At 52.0% G+C, this 15,397-nt stretch overlaps 1 protein-coding gene across 2 annotated transcripts in view; it reads left to right on the top strand.

The window, feature by feature from the left end:
• SMAD7 (SMAD family member 7) overlaps positions 1–15,397 on the top strand; it is a 28,782-nt gene that overhangs the window by 4,278 nt on the left and 9,107 nt on the right. The window contains exon 3 of one of the 2 annotated variants that reach the window (XM_064480326.1): positions 3,537–3,608. In XM_064480326.1, coding sequence (XP_064336396.1) covers positions 3,537–3,608 — 72 coding nt within the window. Of the gene's footprint in view, positions 1–3,533; positions 3,609–15,397 lie in introns of both variants that reach the window. The other variant, XM_031441943.2, reaches the window with a different exon arrangement.

Genomic DNA, 15,397 nt, shown 5'->3' with positions numbered 1-15,397 from the left:
AGGTTGAATTTTTGGTCTTGGGTTATTAGGTGAGAACCGGCTGTAAGGTTTACAGTGGACAACTATTAAAATCGTAACCAGTTGCACAACTGAGGAGATCTTTTCAGTGAAGTCTCCAGCTTGGGAAGAGGTGGTAGGAAGGGACTGAGGCTTGGTCCCCCTGAAGCGTTTGAAGGAGAGCCAGGGCTGAAAGTTGGGAACTCCATTTTGCTATAATATAAGTCATTATGTGGCAGCCTCTGGGATACTGGACTTTTGTAGACCTGGGTACTAGGTGGTTCAAAGTCAGCAGGACTTCATTCTGGGAAAGGAGGATTGTTAGATGTGGCTGAGTGTAGGAGCAGGGTGGCTGTGAGTTGAGCCTATCAGAAGTCAGGCAGACCCCTCACCTTCCTTCCCCATCATACAAGGAGTAAGAGCAGGCTGTTAGAAATGAGATCTCAGCTTATGGGGTGGGGATGTTGGGAGGGAGTGCTCTGTGGGCTCTGCTTCCTGTGTCCTCTGTATCTGATGGTCTGAAAGGTTTGAAGAATGACTGGGGGCGGGGGGATGTTGCCGGTTCGCTGTTCCCTTAGGCTAGGGATGCAGGTGATCATTGATCAGAGCCCTTTGGCAGATCAAGCCTCCAAAGCCTGAGTTGAGAAGTCTGGGACCTAGCCCTGCATTTACGTCTTAACTCAGGCCACTCTTAACTTTTCCAGGCCTCTTTTTAAATCCCTATGATCGAAGAGTTAGATGATTCATTCATTCACTCATTTATTGGTTCATTCATTCATTCATTTTATAGGCCTGATGCTGTGGCCTGAAAATGTGATTTCATTGCGTTGGATTGTTCTTCTGTAACCAGGGTTGTGGACTGGAGCAGAGCTGGGTCACTAGGGTACAGTGGTGGGGGTGGGGTGAGGGTTGGGTTCTTCTGTCCAGACAGGACTTAGGAAGTACAGAACTAAGTTGACAAGAATAGGGTGACTCTCTGAGAACCAGTCTCTGAATGAGAGAAGTGGGACCCCCAACTCCCTCTCCTTGTCCCCTCGCAGCACTCGTTCCTTGGCGCTCCCAGGCGTGCATCTTCAAGGGCTCTCTTGCTGCTGGGAGAGGGGAATGAGTCCTTCTCCCACAGAACCCAGCATTTCCTGGGTGCTTGGTGGTGCTTAGTGGTGGAGAAGAGCCAGAAGTGGCCTAGAGCTTGAGTGTGTGCCAGCCTGGGCCCTGGGGAGCAGACGACATGGGAGAAGCTGAGACCCTGGCTTTAGGACGCCACCTCCAGGAGCTTTCTTGTGGGTGAGAGGTGGAGGTGTGGCCTCTGACCTTTACCAGCCTGGCAGGAGCTTGAGGCTAGTCTGGATGCTGAAGGCTGTCTCAGCCCGACTGTGTACAGGGAAGAGTGAGGACGCTGGCCTGCCTGGGGAGGGGGAGGCACGGGGTAGGTGCTGGGTATGACCAGCTCACTGGGTGGCCCCTTGGGCTACTCAGTGACGCCTCAGTTTCCCTGGGTGTATGTCGAACAGGTATACCTTCCTACTTCACAGGGGTGGTAGGAAGTCCTAATTAATGTTTGTAAATCCCGAGATCAAAGGCGCTGCACAAAGGGCAGAGCACCATTTCATAGAAACGCTTGTGGTTGCCGGTGTGGAGCTGGCTTACCTTTGATCTGAGACAGGGATGACACCCTGAATGTGGTCCCAGCTCTGCCCCGAGATGCCGGGCTCTTCCTTTGAAACACACCTTGCCCCTGGGATCCAGACAGCCAAAGCTGGGAGGATGGGGAGGGGGCATGGCAGGGGGGTGAGGGGGTGAGGAGTGGCCATGGATAAGTCATCATATTTAATGTGGGGCTGCCTTCCGTTTGGGGGTAGGTTGAAGCCTATCTCTAGAGCATGCTGAAGGCCACCAGAACAGTTTAGAAAGTGCAGGGTATACTCTCTAACCAGCAACTCTGTTTCCTGCCTGCCCCTATTGTTTTCCATGTGATTAAGTGTATCCTGTAAAACTGTATATTCCTGTTAGGAATAATACTTTACTCTGATAAAATGAGATTACACACACAGTCTTTTCTCTCTCCCCTGCCACTCCTCCGCTTCCCCCTCCTCTGTTTAGAAGAACTCTTGAAAAGCTGTTCTTCTAGCCTGAGAGAGGATGCAGGAGAGATTAGAGGGAGAACCTCAGAGTTGAAGGGGCCAGCCCACCTCTGCCCTTCACCCGGGAACAGAAACAGCTGCTGGGCTACTGGAGAGCTCCCGTGGCTACTTGCCTCTGGGCCGCTCTTTCCCTTGGCTTCATATTTGCCATCTCGGCCAAGCGGTTCCAGTGGGAAACTGGTAACGCACACCCCAGGGACATCCTGCTAGTGGCCCGGGGTGGAAGGACTGGAATTTGCACCATCCACCCTGGTGTTTTTGGTTCGGAGCTGGGAAACCCCTTTCCTGAGCTGGCCTTTCTCTATGGATTTCAGTAAGTTTGGCGTTGGCAGTGGTGCGTGATATGCTTACGGGGTCTTGTGTATTTTTGTTTTCTGGGACTAATTAGTTGTGGTTCGTGGGCGTTATTGTTTTAATTGCTTGGAGGGAGGTTGTCGAGTCTATTTCTCAGCTGAAATTGTCATTATCCTCATTAACATTTAGGTCACTGTTGAGCACCTGAGGGTGACAAAGATGTTCAAGAGAAGGTTATAGTCTAGTTCAGGCAGGCAGGATCTGAAGGTCAAAGATCTGTAAAGACCGCAGAAGGAAACTCCCAGTGCTGGGTGCCAGAAGGATTTTATAGAAACTGAGGGCAGGGAGCCTCGCAGGTCTGGGGTTGCCCGGGAAGATTTCCAGAGGTGGGGAGTTTGGATTAGGCCTGGAAGGAGGAAGAACATTTCTCTTCCAGCTAGGACCCTTGCTGAGAATGTCCTCTGTTGTCCTGACGTGGCAGGGGCTTCACACAGGAGTATACAAGAGTAAAATTCATTGAGTTGTACGTGAGATTTGTGTGCTTCGCTATACTTACTAGACCTCAGTTAAGAACAAAAAAGCAGTCCTTTTAACCTAATGCCAGTTTTAAGAAAGTCCTGAAGAACTAGGAAATCTGTCTAAAAAAATGAGAGGGAGACACTGGTCTGTGGGAATGTCAGCAAGGCCACTGGATCCAAGCAAAGAGTCCATGCCCTGGATCTTTCTTTGGGAAAGATGGTGGGGAGACAGCAGCCAAGGTGGAGAGAAGAACCCGGCCTTCTTTGACCTTGGGAACTACCTGGTTTCCTCAATGGGGGATTTGCAATCAAAGAAATTCCAGCCAGTCTGTGATCGAGTCTGACTTGACTAATGATGAACTGGCAGCCCGGAGCCCAGACGGTTGACAAGGTGCTGTGGTCTGTCTCGTGATGGGTAGCGAAGCCTGAGCAGACCATTCATAGTCAGCATCGTGGCTGGGAGTCGGCTGTTTGGAATGTGTGGTTTCTCTTTAATGCTGTTCAGAATGTGCTTACAAGTTAATCTTGGTGTTTCTGTTTACTTATTTGTGTGTGTATTTCTCTCTCCTTTCCCGATCTGCAGCAGCCTGTCCGGATGCTGTGCCTTCCTCCGCTGAAACAGGGGGAACGAATTATCTGGCCCCTGGGGGGCTTTCAGGTGAGATGCTTTCTCTTACTTTCCTGGCAATTTCAAGACCTCCTAAAATTACTGGAGACTGGAGGTGGCCTTCCGTCACCCTAGCTGGTCTGGAATTAATTCCCACTTTCATGTGCGTTAAACTGGGTGCATTCGTGGTGACTGTAGTGCCCTTCAGCTCATCATTCTGCCGTCCCTGCCAGGCCTGCCCTGTAGATGTGGAAATACGGGCCAGCAGGGATGGGGGTGTGGGGGCTGCCCTTGAGCCCCGTTTCCTGGTTATTGGCTTGAGGGGGTTCCCTTGGTGACTTTGATGTCATCAGTTCATGGTTTAAGCTGTTGCCCATAGTGCATCGGGTGCCTTAAGGGGATGGATCCACCTTTTGGGAACTTGTTGAAGACAGATCCCAAGTGTATGATGGAAGCTTAGAGCAGATGTCCTTGGTGCTTCTCTGCAAGTCGTAATTCTCAGTCCAGCGTCTGCAATGCATGTCAGGCAATGGGAGTGCCCGGGCTGGGATGCTGCACATAGTAGGCCCTACCACTGCTACCCAGCAGGGAAGGTTTTCCTCAGGGCCCATGGCTGTGAGCGAGGGCCTGGAATGGCTGGGCTGGAGGGTTATGGGATTGGATGAGGGGCACTGGGTAGCTCAAGCCTCATTGTCCCTGAGGGACATGAGAGGAGAGTGATAAACTTGGAGAAACTCATTAGCAATGTAAATGGGAGGCATTTCCATTTTGTTCTAAAGATGTCTTGTTTCCACCTGTTTTTCCTACCCCAGTGTGCCAATCACTGGATTTTCTAAGAACTAGCTAAAGCAAGAGGGAAAGTAACCTGGGGGGGAAATAAAAAAGAAAATCCTGCAGAGTTCTGGGCATTTGCCCCTGGGACGTTGATGTGGCATCATGGCAGCTTGGATGGAAGCCATAAAACTCTTAAGGAGACTGTGGTGCACCCTCTTTTGTGAGGTGACCTCAGACTGGTCAGGTGTTGCTCTGTTAGTCATCCCAGCCTGTTCCCTCTCCAGGAATTGAGCTTGCTGAGAATGTCTGCAGGGAGACCCTTGTTTGTTTTTATTTCAGCGCGGTATATACTCTGGCTGTTATCTGAGACAGAGGTATTGTTTACTCAATGCTCCTAATGAGAGCTGAGCAGGAAAAAAGAAGGACCCAGCGAGGGCAGGGGGCTTGGGGCATGAGGAGGAGGGTGGGCCACGGCAGTGGAGGAGGGAGGAACACACGGGGCGTGAAGAGCTGGAGGGTTTCTGCTTTCTAAGGCTGAGAGAGTTCCGGAAAGAAAGAAGACCAAGGAGAGGAAAGGGTCTGGGCAAAATAGCACACTCAGGATGTTGTTAGACGGTTTTATTTTTTAAATCCCGAGTGTGCAGGGAGGAGTCCCGGCCCCTGCGAACCACATGAAATAAGCAAGGGAAGTGGTAGCTTTTGAAAGGGGGCTTTTCGGAAGGTTTGTCTTGTTGATAACATCTTGTCTGTCTCCTTTGCTGGAGGAAGTGACAACACCCGGCCAGCCACCAGCCTCCTTACCCGCCCGGGAGCTGAACACTGTGACCTGAACAGTGTAACCGTGCAGCCCCTTCTGAGATGGGTGGGCTTCTAAGAGTTTCTCTAGTCGGAGAAAGAAACTGGGGGTCAAGCAATGATTAACTCCTCCCCCCAGCCCCAGAGTACCTGCAGCCACTTCAATGAATGAGGAGCTGGTAGGAAGGAGTGCTTGTCTCTGAAGGGATCACGTAGTTGAACAAAACTGCAAAAAGAAAAAAAAAGGAGGGGGGGGCTCCACACGAAAGAGCATTTGTTTTGAATTTTAGTTCTTGATTTACTAATTCCCAAGGCTTCAAAGTTTGAGCTCTTTCTTCTTTCCGTTCGGAGTTGGAGCAGTTTATTAATAATGTGCTGTGGGGGGAAATTGAAAAAACTGCTTCTTGGGTTGGCGCCAGTGGTTTGGGGGGTATCTGGAGAGGAGGCATTGGGGCGCCGAGAAAACCCAGGTCTCCACCCTTTGCAGTGAGGATGCCTCCCCCTCCCCAAATGATTGTAGTGGCCTGGGGCCAGGGCAGAGGGTTTTGCAAAGGGATATATCCTGAACCTCCTCATTTCCAAGAAGTTGATCTTTCCATGGGGATGGGGAGAGGGTGGCCCGGGTGTGTCCGCCTTGCAGAAGATGAGGCCAGTGGGGGGCTTTGGTGGGGAGCCTGCTGTGGGGAAGGCAGGGCCAAGCGGGCATCGAAGTGGGGGATGTGCGGGGCGGGGAAAACGCCTGCAAGGATCTGCCCCCACCTCCCCCTTGAAATCACCTCTCTGAGTGTCTCTTTCACAGGCCCTGTGTGCTGTTTTCCTTCCTGTCCTGCCCTGGCTGAGAGCAGGCTTAATGAATGGGGCTCAGTTTAGGGTGGGAGGAAGGTCGGCAGCGGGAGCCAGGGCTTGATTCTCTTGGCAAGGGAAGAAGGGAAAGAGAAAACAGCCCAATGTGAAAATGTGGTGCCTCGGAGGTGGGGGTGGGGGTGTGTGCAAAGGCACACCCCTCCTGAGATGCCGGGGTGACTCCAAGGCTGGCCCTTCCCTTTCCTGCGAGGAAGGGGAGTGGGCTGGGAGCCGGCCCGCTGGCTGCAGGTTGGAATTCCAGCCTTGCAGCTCGGGTCTGGCCGGTGAGACGACAGGCCCAGGCCTTTGGGACTCACAGTGAAACATACCCCACCCCTGCAAGTTTCCTCAGTCTGGGAAAACGGCACATTTTTAGAAGGCTGTGACTCGGTTCCAGGAGATTGTACTTTCATTTCTGACAGCCGGCTCTCCGAGACAGATGGATTGCTCGGTGCTTGGTTGTGTGTGTGTGTGTGTGTACGCGTGCGTGTGTATGCATGCTGCAGACGTACAGATAGACGATCCCGTGCAGACACATGAGCAGGCAGATGCCCACAGGCAGGCTCTGGGAGAGGCCTGGGTCCCTCTCACATGGGGTCAGTGACCCTCAGGACAATTTCTCCATGAGGATATGCTCTTTGGGGCTGAGAAGTGTTTGTGGATTGGTTTTGAATTGTGATCTGGGTATGGTGCTTTTTCAAAAGCGTACAGAACAGGCCTTTGTTGCTGGCATGTGTCCTGATCCAGGAATACCCACCTTGGAGGAGTCTCATATAGATGGGAAGCTTCTAGGTTCAGCTCGGTGGTGGAAAGGGAAAGGATTTGCTCCCAGAGCTTTCACTGTATCACTGGTAATTAAAAGCATGTGTTTGAAGCTGTCATCTTGGCAGCCTCCATCTGGAGTTTTGGGGAGGAGGGGCTTTCACTTGGCGTGTCTGATGTCCTGGTTTGGGGGGAGGTTGAAGGAACACCGTCCCACTTGCGAGTTCTAGATTATTGTGCTGCAGACCCATCCTCCAGCCCCCTGCTTTATGTATTGATGTCTGGAGCTGATTGGGTCTTAGGCATACGGACCTCCCCAGTTAGGGTTGAGATTGGAGGCCAGCAATCATTTGTAGTCTTTTAAAGTTCAAAAGAGGTGCCACAGTGGATGTCAAGAAGGGAAGCGGGAGGCAATGGAGACATGGTACTGGTGTGTCCAGGGGAGGGACTTGAGGGTACTTATTGGAGAGATACCATCTTACCAATCCAAGGGAGGCCAGCTCCTTTGCTAAGGTCTTCAGATCTGTGTATAGCTTCTACTTCTGGGTGACAGGAGTATCCTGAGATCAGCATCCTTTTCAGGAACCATTCTTTCCTTTTCTTTGATCCCCACTGGCATCTATTAGAGCCTCGCGGGAGGGTCTTCAAAAACACCTATAGAATCTGAAAATGCCACCCTGGCTGGGTCCATGGTCATCTTGGGCTCAAACCAAGTAGCTTAGGAAAGATGGTTCTATCCTGTTGTTACCAAAAGTTATTCAGCTGCATTTGTGACCTGGCTGGGAACGGTGATGGCAAACTGGGAATCTGGGCCTGGGTGCCCATTGCTGTGTTTATAATGTCTCCTTCCCGTGCCTGGGAACAAGCAGCTTGTGGTTTCTCTGGAGTCTCTAATGTCATGGGGAGGAGAGTGGGAGTGGACTGAGTTCATCCAAGTGGCCAAGAGCATGGGCTGTGGGGGAGTCAGGCAGACTAGCACCTGTGCCCATGAGCAAAAGCCCCTTATTTACCCACTCGCCTTCTGTCCAGGCCACTGTGAGAAGTGACTGAATCTCTAGGGACCCAATCCACATATTCCTTAATGCCAGCCTGGTGACTCGGGCCCAGGCCAGCTTACCTGGTGCACAGCCACTCCCTGGTGAAGACCAGTCATGGGGTCTGCCGCCTCTGCTGCGATGCTTGAGGCCATGCACTCAACCTGGAGATGGGCTCACTGTTAAAACCCCTATTGTCTTGGAAAGAATGGGGCAGTCAGGCAGGGGTTGAATGCAGGGTGACAGCATTAAAAGTCTCTGGAGCAAATTGGGGCTGCTCTGCCGGCCAGACTAGAAGGCCTGCCTCCTCATGCATCCTGTCACTGAGGCAGAACAGGGCTGGCCTGCGAAGGGGGAGGCAGCCAGGTGAGGGCCAGGCTCCCGCGCAGCTTTTGGCCACAGCCTAGGTCACTCACACCCCCTCCCCAGGCTCTGCTTTTTCTTAGCAGAGCCCGGCTGCAGCTGGGTGGACTTCTGGACCTGTGAGACCTTGATGGCAAGCTCAGAGCCGGGGGACAGTGAAAAGGGAGGAATTGCCAGAGGGTTCATGATCAAGTTTGGCTCCGTTTGCTGCTTTATTGCGCTGCTACTGTCCCAGGATCCTGCTGCTGCAGTGCCGTGATTGCCAGGCTGCTTCAAAGCAGGCGTCTTAACCGGGTGGTAGGAGGAAAAAAGGCACTGGGCGGTGGTCCCCAGACTTGCCTGCACACTAGGACCTCACTAGGACCGGATCTTCCGAATCACAGTCTGTCGTCAGGATCACAGCGTTAGTATTTTTTGAAGCCGCCCGGGTGATTTCAAGGCGTAGACAAGTTGGCAAGCCCCTGGTGTTAGGGGGTGGAAAGACTGTGTTCCTGCAGGGGGTGATCTTTGGTGGCTTCTTCTGGTGGCCCTGCAGGTTTTCTGTGGTTCTGTCTCTGTTCCCATAGTGAAGAACTTGAACATCTTGCTGGTTGAGCCTCTTCTCAAGTAAGATTTTTGAAACTGGACGAGGTGCATTAACTCTGCCCCTTCCTCCCCGTTGGCTTTGCTGTTGTGAATGACATTGTTAAAAGAGGCCTGTGGGACAGGGTTTCTGTTCCGGGTAATAATAATGTTCTGGAACTAGGTAGTGATGGTCACAGCTCTGTGAATGCTGTCAATGTCACTAATGGTAAATTTTATGTTATGCGTATTTTGCCACAATTTAAAGAAGTAGTGACCTGTGGCAGCTTTGAAATACACATAGATATTTAGATAATCAGTAAAGAACGTTGACTGTGGAGACTTCTGTCAGGTGCCTGGGATCTACACTTGTAGGTAGACGCTTGTTTCCGAAGCACCTCTGAGGTCTCCTGGGTGAGGCCACGTTCATGGGCCTGTCTCTTGTGATTTTGCAATCTTTCCTTTTCCATGCGGGTTACAGAAAGGAGAGTCAGGAAAGTTCCCTGTGGCTCATTTTCCCAGACTGACCTTCCTGCAGGGGAAGTGAGTGCCCTGTTCCCTCTCTGCACCAGAAGCTCTTTTTCCCCCTGGCTGGCCCAGGGACGGGTAGCCAGCCAAGCAAGGGCTGTCTCCCAAAGCCTGGGGTCCTCCTGATCCCCCGCTGGGCGATCTGACCCCTCCTCTGGTCCTGCTGCCTGAGCCTCTGGTCCATGTGACATCCTCGCCGAGGTTATAAGGCTGCAGAAGGAGGCTGGTGACTCGCCCGGGAGCCCTCCCTTTGCAGGAGCCTTGTGAAAGGATACTGTACAGCGTGGCCACTCGGAGGTCACCACTGGCCCTACCATCTTTCTCGCGCAGTACTGAATGGCTAGCCCGGAGTCTGGCGGCGTGCCTACTGTCACAGACAGGCTTCCTCTCTGGGCTATTTTCAGCAGGAAGATATTATTAACTGCTGAGGTGCAGTTCTCAATTTAGTGGCTAACACACCAAGAGAGCAATATTCCCTTGGTGGCGGCAACTCTATCTAAACACGTTGGCTCATTGGGGGTGCTTGGCTGCCCCTCGGCCCCGTCCACTTTATCCCCGTGAGGATCCGGGCCCCTTGCCCACTTTCTGGGGAAGCTGTGACTGTAGACTCAGTTTCTTCCATAGAGAGAACAAGGCTTTTTATTAAAACAATTCCTTAAAGGTGTAGAAAATGGTGATGTTTCTGTTCTAAGTTGGGGAGACTTTGTGATGGGGATGGGGCACTGGATAGAAAAAGCAACTTTCTATGGAGTTCAGGACAGTTGTTTAAAACAGGGTGATAACTTTCACCTTGTAAGTGAACAGGAAATATTGGGACAAGACAGGAAATTGCATCATTCCTTTTATGAGAAGAACTCCAGAAAAAAGTTGTTCGTGAAAGGTAGTGGCTGAGAGGAGGCCAGCCCGGTTTTGTTTTGTTTTGTTTTGTTTTCCCTTCTTTCCTTCCACTCCCACGAGAACGTTTAGGCCCATTTTCTTTAAGAAAGAGGCTGTTTGAGAACTTTATGTCATTTTTATTATTTAAAAAAATATTTTACCAGAAGGGTCACCTTCAGTTGAAATGTTAACTGCAGCCTTATTTCCCGGTTTACTAAAGGATCTTTCATGACTTTTTCAGCTTCCTTCCCCCAATGGTGAGGCCAAGTGGCTCTTGGCTGGAAGCGAATTTTGGTTTGGCTGCACAGTCCTCGACACTGAGCCCCACCCAGTGTCATTAGCTCAGTTTTAACTTGCAAAAAGAAAAAAAAAAAACCTCGTATTTTTTGGGTAGGGGTTAGATAGGAATTTACTAATGCCCTTAGCCTCTTCACCCCAACATGACCTTCCCCTCATCAAGGTCCCCGGCACTTGGCAGGCTGGGGCTGCCTTTATTTTCAAGCACTGAGCCCAAAGAGTCCCTCAACTCCCTGACTGTCTATTTCTAGGGCGCTGGTGAGGAGTAAAGAGGAGTCAGAAGACAGAGCTCCCCTGGTACAGCTGTGTCCAGGAGCTGTGCTTTGCCCTGGGGGATGGGGGGTCACGCGGCCCCCAGTCACCCAGAAGCTTCCCCTAGAAAGAGAACTTGTGCAGCCCAATGGTGTGGAGAAGGTTTTGTTCTGGGTGTGAAAACAGTTTTCATTTACTCATCTCTGGGTTTCTAAGTCCCCTCTTTGATGGCATCATCGTTCCCCTGACATGGGATGTGGGATTCTAAAGATGCCAAGGATCCATCTTTAGCATGGAGACCAGAAAGAAAGAGAGCTGTGTGTGGCTTGCTTGCCCTCCATCGCCCCCTCCCCCAGCTTTTTTCCTTAGCATGCTTTGTTTTGTTTTCATAACACAACAAGAGCCCTGGGGTGTGTAAAAGCATTGTTGAACACTCGATGAGGGTAACTTGTCCAAACAGAGCAGGACGCCAAGGCAGAATGCTGTGGGCAGGTGGTGAGCCCACAGAGGTTGCCTGACCGGCGCCTGGCTTGGAAACACCTCTCAGGATCGGCCGCAGCTGGCTAGGAAGTAGCTGAGGACAGGGGCTCTCTCTTCCTGCCTCCACGGGGAGCTGGGACCGGGCCTAGCCCTTTCTGGCTGACCCCGGCCTGGAAGGCACGCTCACCTCCCAGGTGGGTTCATGCGTGCCTCCCTCTGCAAGGTGTGAAGTTGGGACAGGGAACCAATTGCTTCAGGAGAAGCCAGCACATCTCTGTGGTCCCAATCATTTAGCTAGGCTCTGCCAGACATGGAGGATGTAGTTCTTGGACTGTGGGCAGATGGCATGATTTGTCTAAAGGCGCTGTTGGGGGGGTTCTTGAGCAGGGTTTGGCTCTGTCTGGAGTCAGGCGGGGAGGGGTCAGCTTCTCAGGCAGTAGGAGCCGGGCCGTTGGGTGAGATGTTGGAGGGACGGGCCCCCAGGGTGATTGTCTGAGGGCGCGGGGCCGGCCGGCACAGCTCCTCTGCCATCGGCTTTTGCCTCTGCTTGGGTTGTGTGGTCTGTTGAGCGTTGAGATAAAGCAAAGCTTGTGGATAAACAGAGGTCTGTCTCCTCCAGTTCTGTTTCCAGCCGCAGGCCCCCCCACTTGTTGATTGTGAGATAACAGCCGGAGCAGCAGGAGGTACAGTTACAATCCAGACCCTGGTAGTACCTGGGAGCACAGCCCAGAGGAGGCGACTAGCCCAGCAGGGGAGGGAAGGGGCGGAGGACCGACACATCTGGAGTGGTAGTATTTATGTCTTTACAGCCACAGGGGAGGTGGGATGTTTCCAAAGCCCAGGAGTTGGATTTTTATAACTCCGGTGGGCTTGATTCTCATGCATCTGGGGAGGCAACGCTTGCTTTTTAATTTAAAATCTGATGGTCAAGTCCATTTCTGAGGTCCCAGCCCGGGTGTGGGGCTCTGGCCCTGGCCTGCCTGTAGGAGGGTTTACTTGAGGTAATCTAATACCCAGTTACCAAGGGGTTTCATTTTCACGCTCATCCTGCCCCCTGGCCGCCCCCCGCCACCCCTGGCCGACTGATGGCTCTGTTCTTGGAGATCACTAATTTAATTAATCTCCTCGCTCCTCTGTAAAGTCAGGAGAGCTGTTTTGGCCTGGGGTTTGATCTAGGGCAGTGAGGGAAGGACGGATCTCAACTCCAGTTTCATCTTGCAAAATTGGGAGTTTCTGTCCTTCAGCACTCAGATCACCAGGCCGGGGACTGTTGGTGGCTCTTATGTTTGTTCATTTCTGTATTGCCTTTCTACTTTTGAATTTGGGATGGTCGTTCAACAGGGACAAACAAAAGATAGGACAGTGCTGTCAGCACCCTCCACCTTCTTGCATTTTCCACTTGGAGGTGAAATGATCGTCTCTGCCGCCCTTTCCCACCTGGCGGTCACCTGCTAAGGTCGGCAGGTCTTCCCCAGCCTAGTGGCTGAGGCCAGGAAGGGCCAGAAGAGCTGCTCAGTTCAGAAAGCGCCTGGGGACCTTGCCAGCCGCGGGGCAGCCTCGTAGCCGCACGGCGCCTCCCCCTCATTCATCAGTAACCAAGAGGGAAAAGCAAGAGTTGAGCTCTTCCTGTGATCTGGGTGCACAGTACAGTTCTTAAAAATAGATGGGCCCCGTCTCCAGCTTGGGGCGGTGGGGCGGGGCTCACAGTTAAAACCCTGATGGGGGGTATTTCCTGGGGAAGAGGTCTGGAGTTTGGGAGGCTTGCAGAGATTCAGAAGCAGACCTTTCCTCCCACTCCCCGAAATCTCCTTGTCATCAGTTGCCAGAGTCCCAGGAGGGGGCTTGGAGAGAATTCACACTGGGAGGGGAAGCACCCCCCAGGTTTCTGTCCCCTGGGGCTGGCCTGATTTCCTGGGCTGAGGGCCGGGGGTGGGTGGGGTTCGGGCACAGCCACCAGCTGGGTGCGTGGCCTTGCCGGAGCCATTTTTGTGTCCCTGGCCTCAGTTTTCTCATCTGCAGAATCCATGGTTGGGCCTGATCTCCCAAGTCCCTTGTGGTACTGACCCCCTGTGATCTGTGATCTTTGATTCTTGGATTTGAGGGTGGGTGGGAATGAGACCCCTGTTACTGAGGAGGTAGGTAGCCAGAGAGAGGCTTCTTTTACTGGCGAAGAAAATGATGGTAGTTCTTCAAGTTTCTTGGCTTTCAGACTCGTGGGAGGGGTCTTTCCCCAGGAAAATGCATATGCATACCAATATTTGCATACACTTCCAGGGGGCCTTTAGCCTTGCGGGTGCCCCTTCTCCCTAGCCCCCTGTAGAGTCCCCCTGTACCCAGGAAGGCAGGGTGTACAGGAAAGCCTTCAGAGAGGCCGCAGGGCTTTTTTCTTTTTTTGTATAAAATGTGCATGCAACTTACCATTCTAGCCATTTTTAAGTGTTAAGTTTTAAGGTTCAGTGGCATTAAATAAATTTTCACATATTTGAACAACCATCACCACCATCCGTCTCCAGAAATTTTTCACCTTCCCAAACTGAACTCTGTACTCATTAAACACTAACTCCCCAGGCCCCCTCCTCCCCAGCCCCTGGTAACCACCAATCTACTTTCTGTCTCTGAATTTGACTGTTCCAGGGACCTCATATGAGTGGTCTCATACCATATTTGTCCTTTTGTGTCTGGTTTATTTCACTCAGCATAATGTCTTCAAGACTCATCCATGTTGCAGTATGTGTTAGAATCGCCTTTCTTTTTAAATGTGTCTGTATATCCGTTCATCATTCAGTGGACACCTGGGTTGCTTCCATTTTTTGGCTATTGTGAATAAGGCTGCTGTGAACTTGGGTGTACCAGTATCTCTTCAAAACCCCACTTTCAGTCTTCTAGGTATGTACCCAGCAGTGGAATTGCTGGGCCCTGTGGTAATTCTGTGTTGAGTTTTTTGAGGCAGAGCCATCCTGACTTGTGTGTCTGCGTACATCTCACGGGGCAACTGGATGGGCTGGGGGGTGAGCCCAGCAGGGGGAGTGAGAGAAGATGGGATAGGGGGCTGGGAGGGACTGAGTCTGTGTGCTGTGAGGGGGGCAGTGGAGGAGGGGTGGCCTGGCTGTCTGCTGTAACACAAGCCAGATTGGAGCCCGCATTTATGTGGGGCCCACGCGAGGCCCGGAGTTCTCTGAAATGCGGGGCACACAGCACAGAGCAGCGGGAGCCTTGTCACGGCGGTCCAGGGAGGGGGGAACTTTCATCCCCCTGGCCTCCTCACTGGAGGCAAAGGGTGGAAGGCCCGTGAGAGGGGGGCCTCAGGCCTATGAGGTCCTGGCTGCTTTGGGGGTGAAAGGGCTGGGATGGCTGAACAGTGAGTGTGTCAAAGCCAGAGAGATTAGATTACGGAGGCAGACAGAAGTAATGATTAACTTTTCCAGTCTGCACACTGTCTCCAGTCTGTCGTACTGTTTTTCCCCGTAAGTACAGTGCGGGCCCTGGCCTGGCTGGGCCCTGGTGTTGGGTTGTAAAGAAAGAAGGAATGAGGGCTGGGAGTGAGCAGGGGGCAGGGAGCCAGGGAGCTGGCTGAAGAGGGAAAGGCTTTTCCATCAGATCCTGCATTGGAATTTATTGGCCGGAATGCAGTAAATGTTCAAAATGCCATCCCATCCAACAGTTTTCATAATTGTTATGGAACAAGGGGAGCTGGGGGAGGGGAGAGATGAAAAGGACTTTTGTTTCTCACTGTATTTTTCCACATCTTCGGACGGTGTCCCTACTCTAGAAAAGCTAGAGTTGAGTTGGAGCTGTGTGCCGGATGGGGTGAGGGGGCAGGGCCTGCGTCTGGGGCTGTAATTCCTTTCAGGGAGCTGGAGGTCAGTGCAGCATGGGGCTGCTTTATTATTATTATTATTATTTTAGTTTGAGGGGGATATCAGCTTTATTTATTATTATTATTATTTTTAATGGAGGTACTGGAGGTTGAACATGCTAAGCACTGCACTCTACCACTGAGCTGCACCCTCCCGCCTAGCACGGGGCTTTATTAAATCGAGGCCCGCAGCAAAAGCAACTCTGGCAGAGCCCCAGACCTGCAAAATCAGGCGAAAACCGTCCTGCACCTCTGGGGTTGAGTCCTTTCGGAAAACTGGCTCATTGTGCATCCATGTTTATTGAGATTCTTACCGACCCTCTAACGTGTAGCCAGCATACTTAGAAGTGGTCAGTAAAAAGAAGATGAGGGACTTTCTGATGGTGTCAGAGAAGGTTGCGATTGCGGGTGGAGGAGCA

Source organism: Camelus dromedarius, chromosome 28, assembly GCF_036321535.1.
Source record: "Camelus dromedarius isolate mCamDro1 chromosome 28, mCamDro1.pat, whole genome shotgun sequence".
Classification (NCBI taxonomy): domain Eukaryota; kingdom Metazoa; phylum Chordata; class Mammalia; order Artiodactyla; family Camelidae; genus Camelus; species Camelus dromedarius.
The sequence above is the reverse complement of the archived record's forward strand: the minus strand, read 5'-3'. Positions and strand labels throughout refer to the sequence as shown.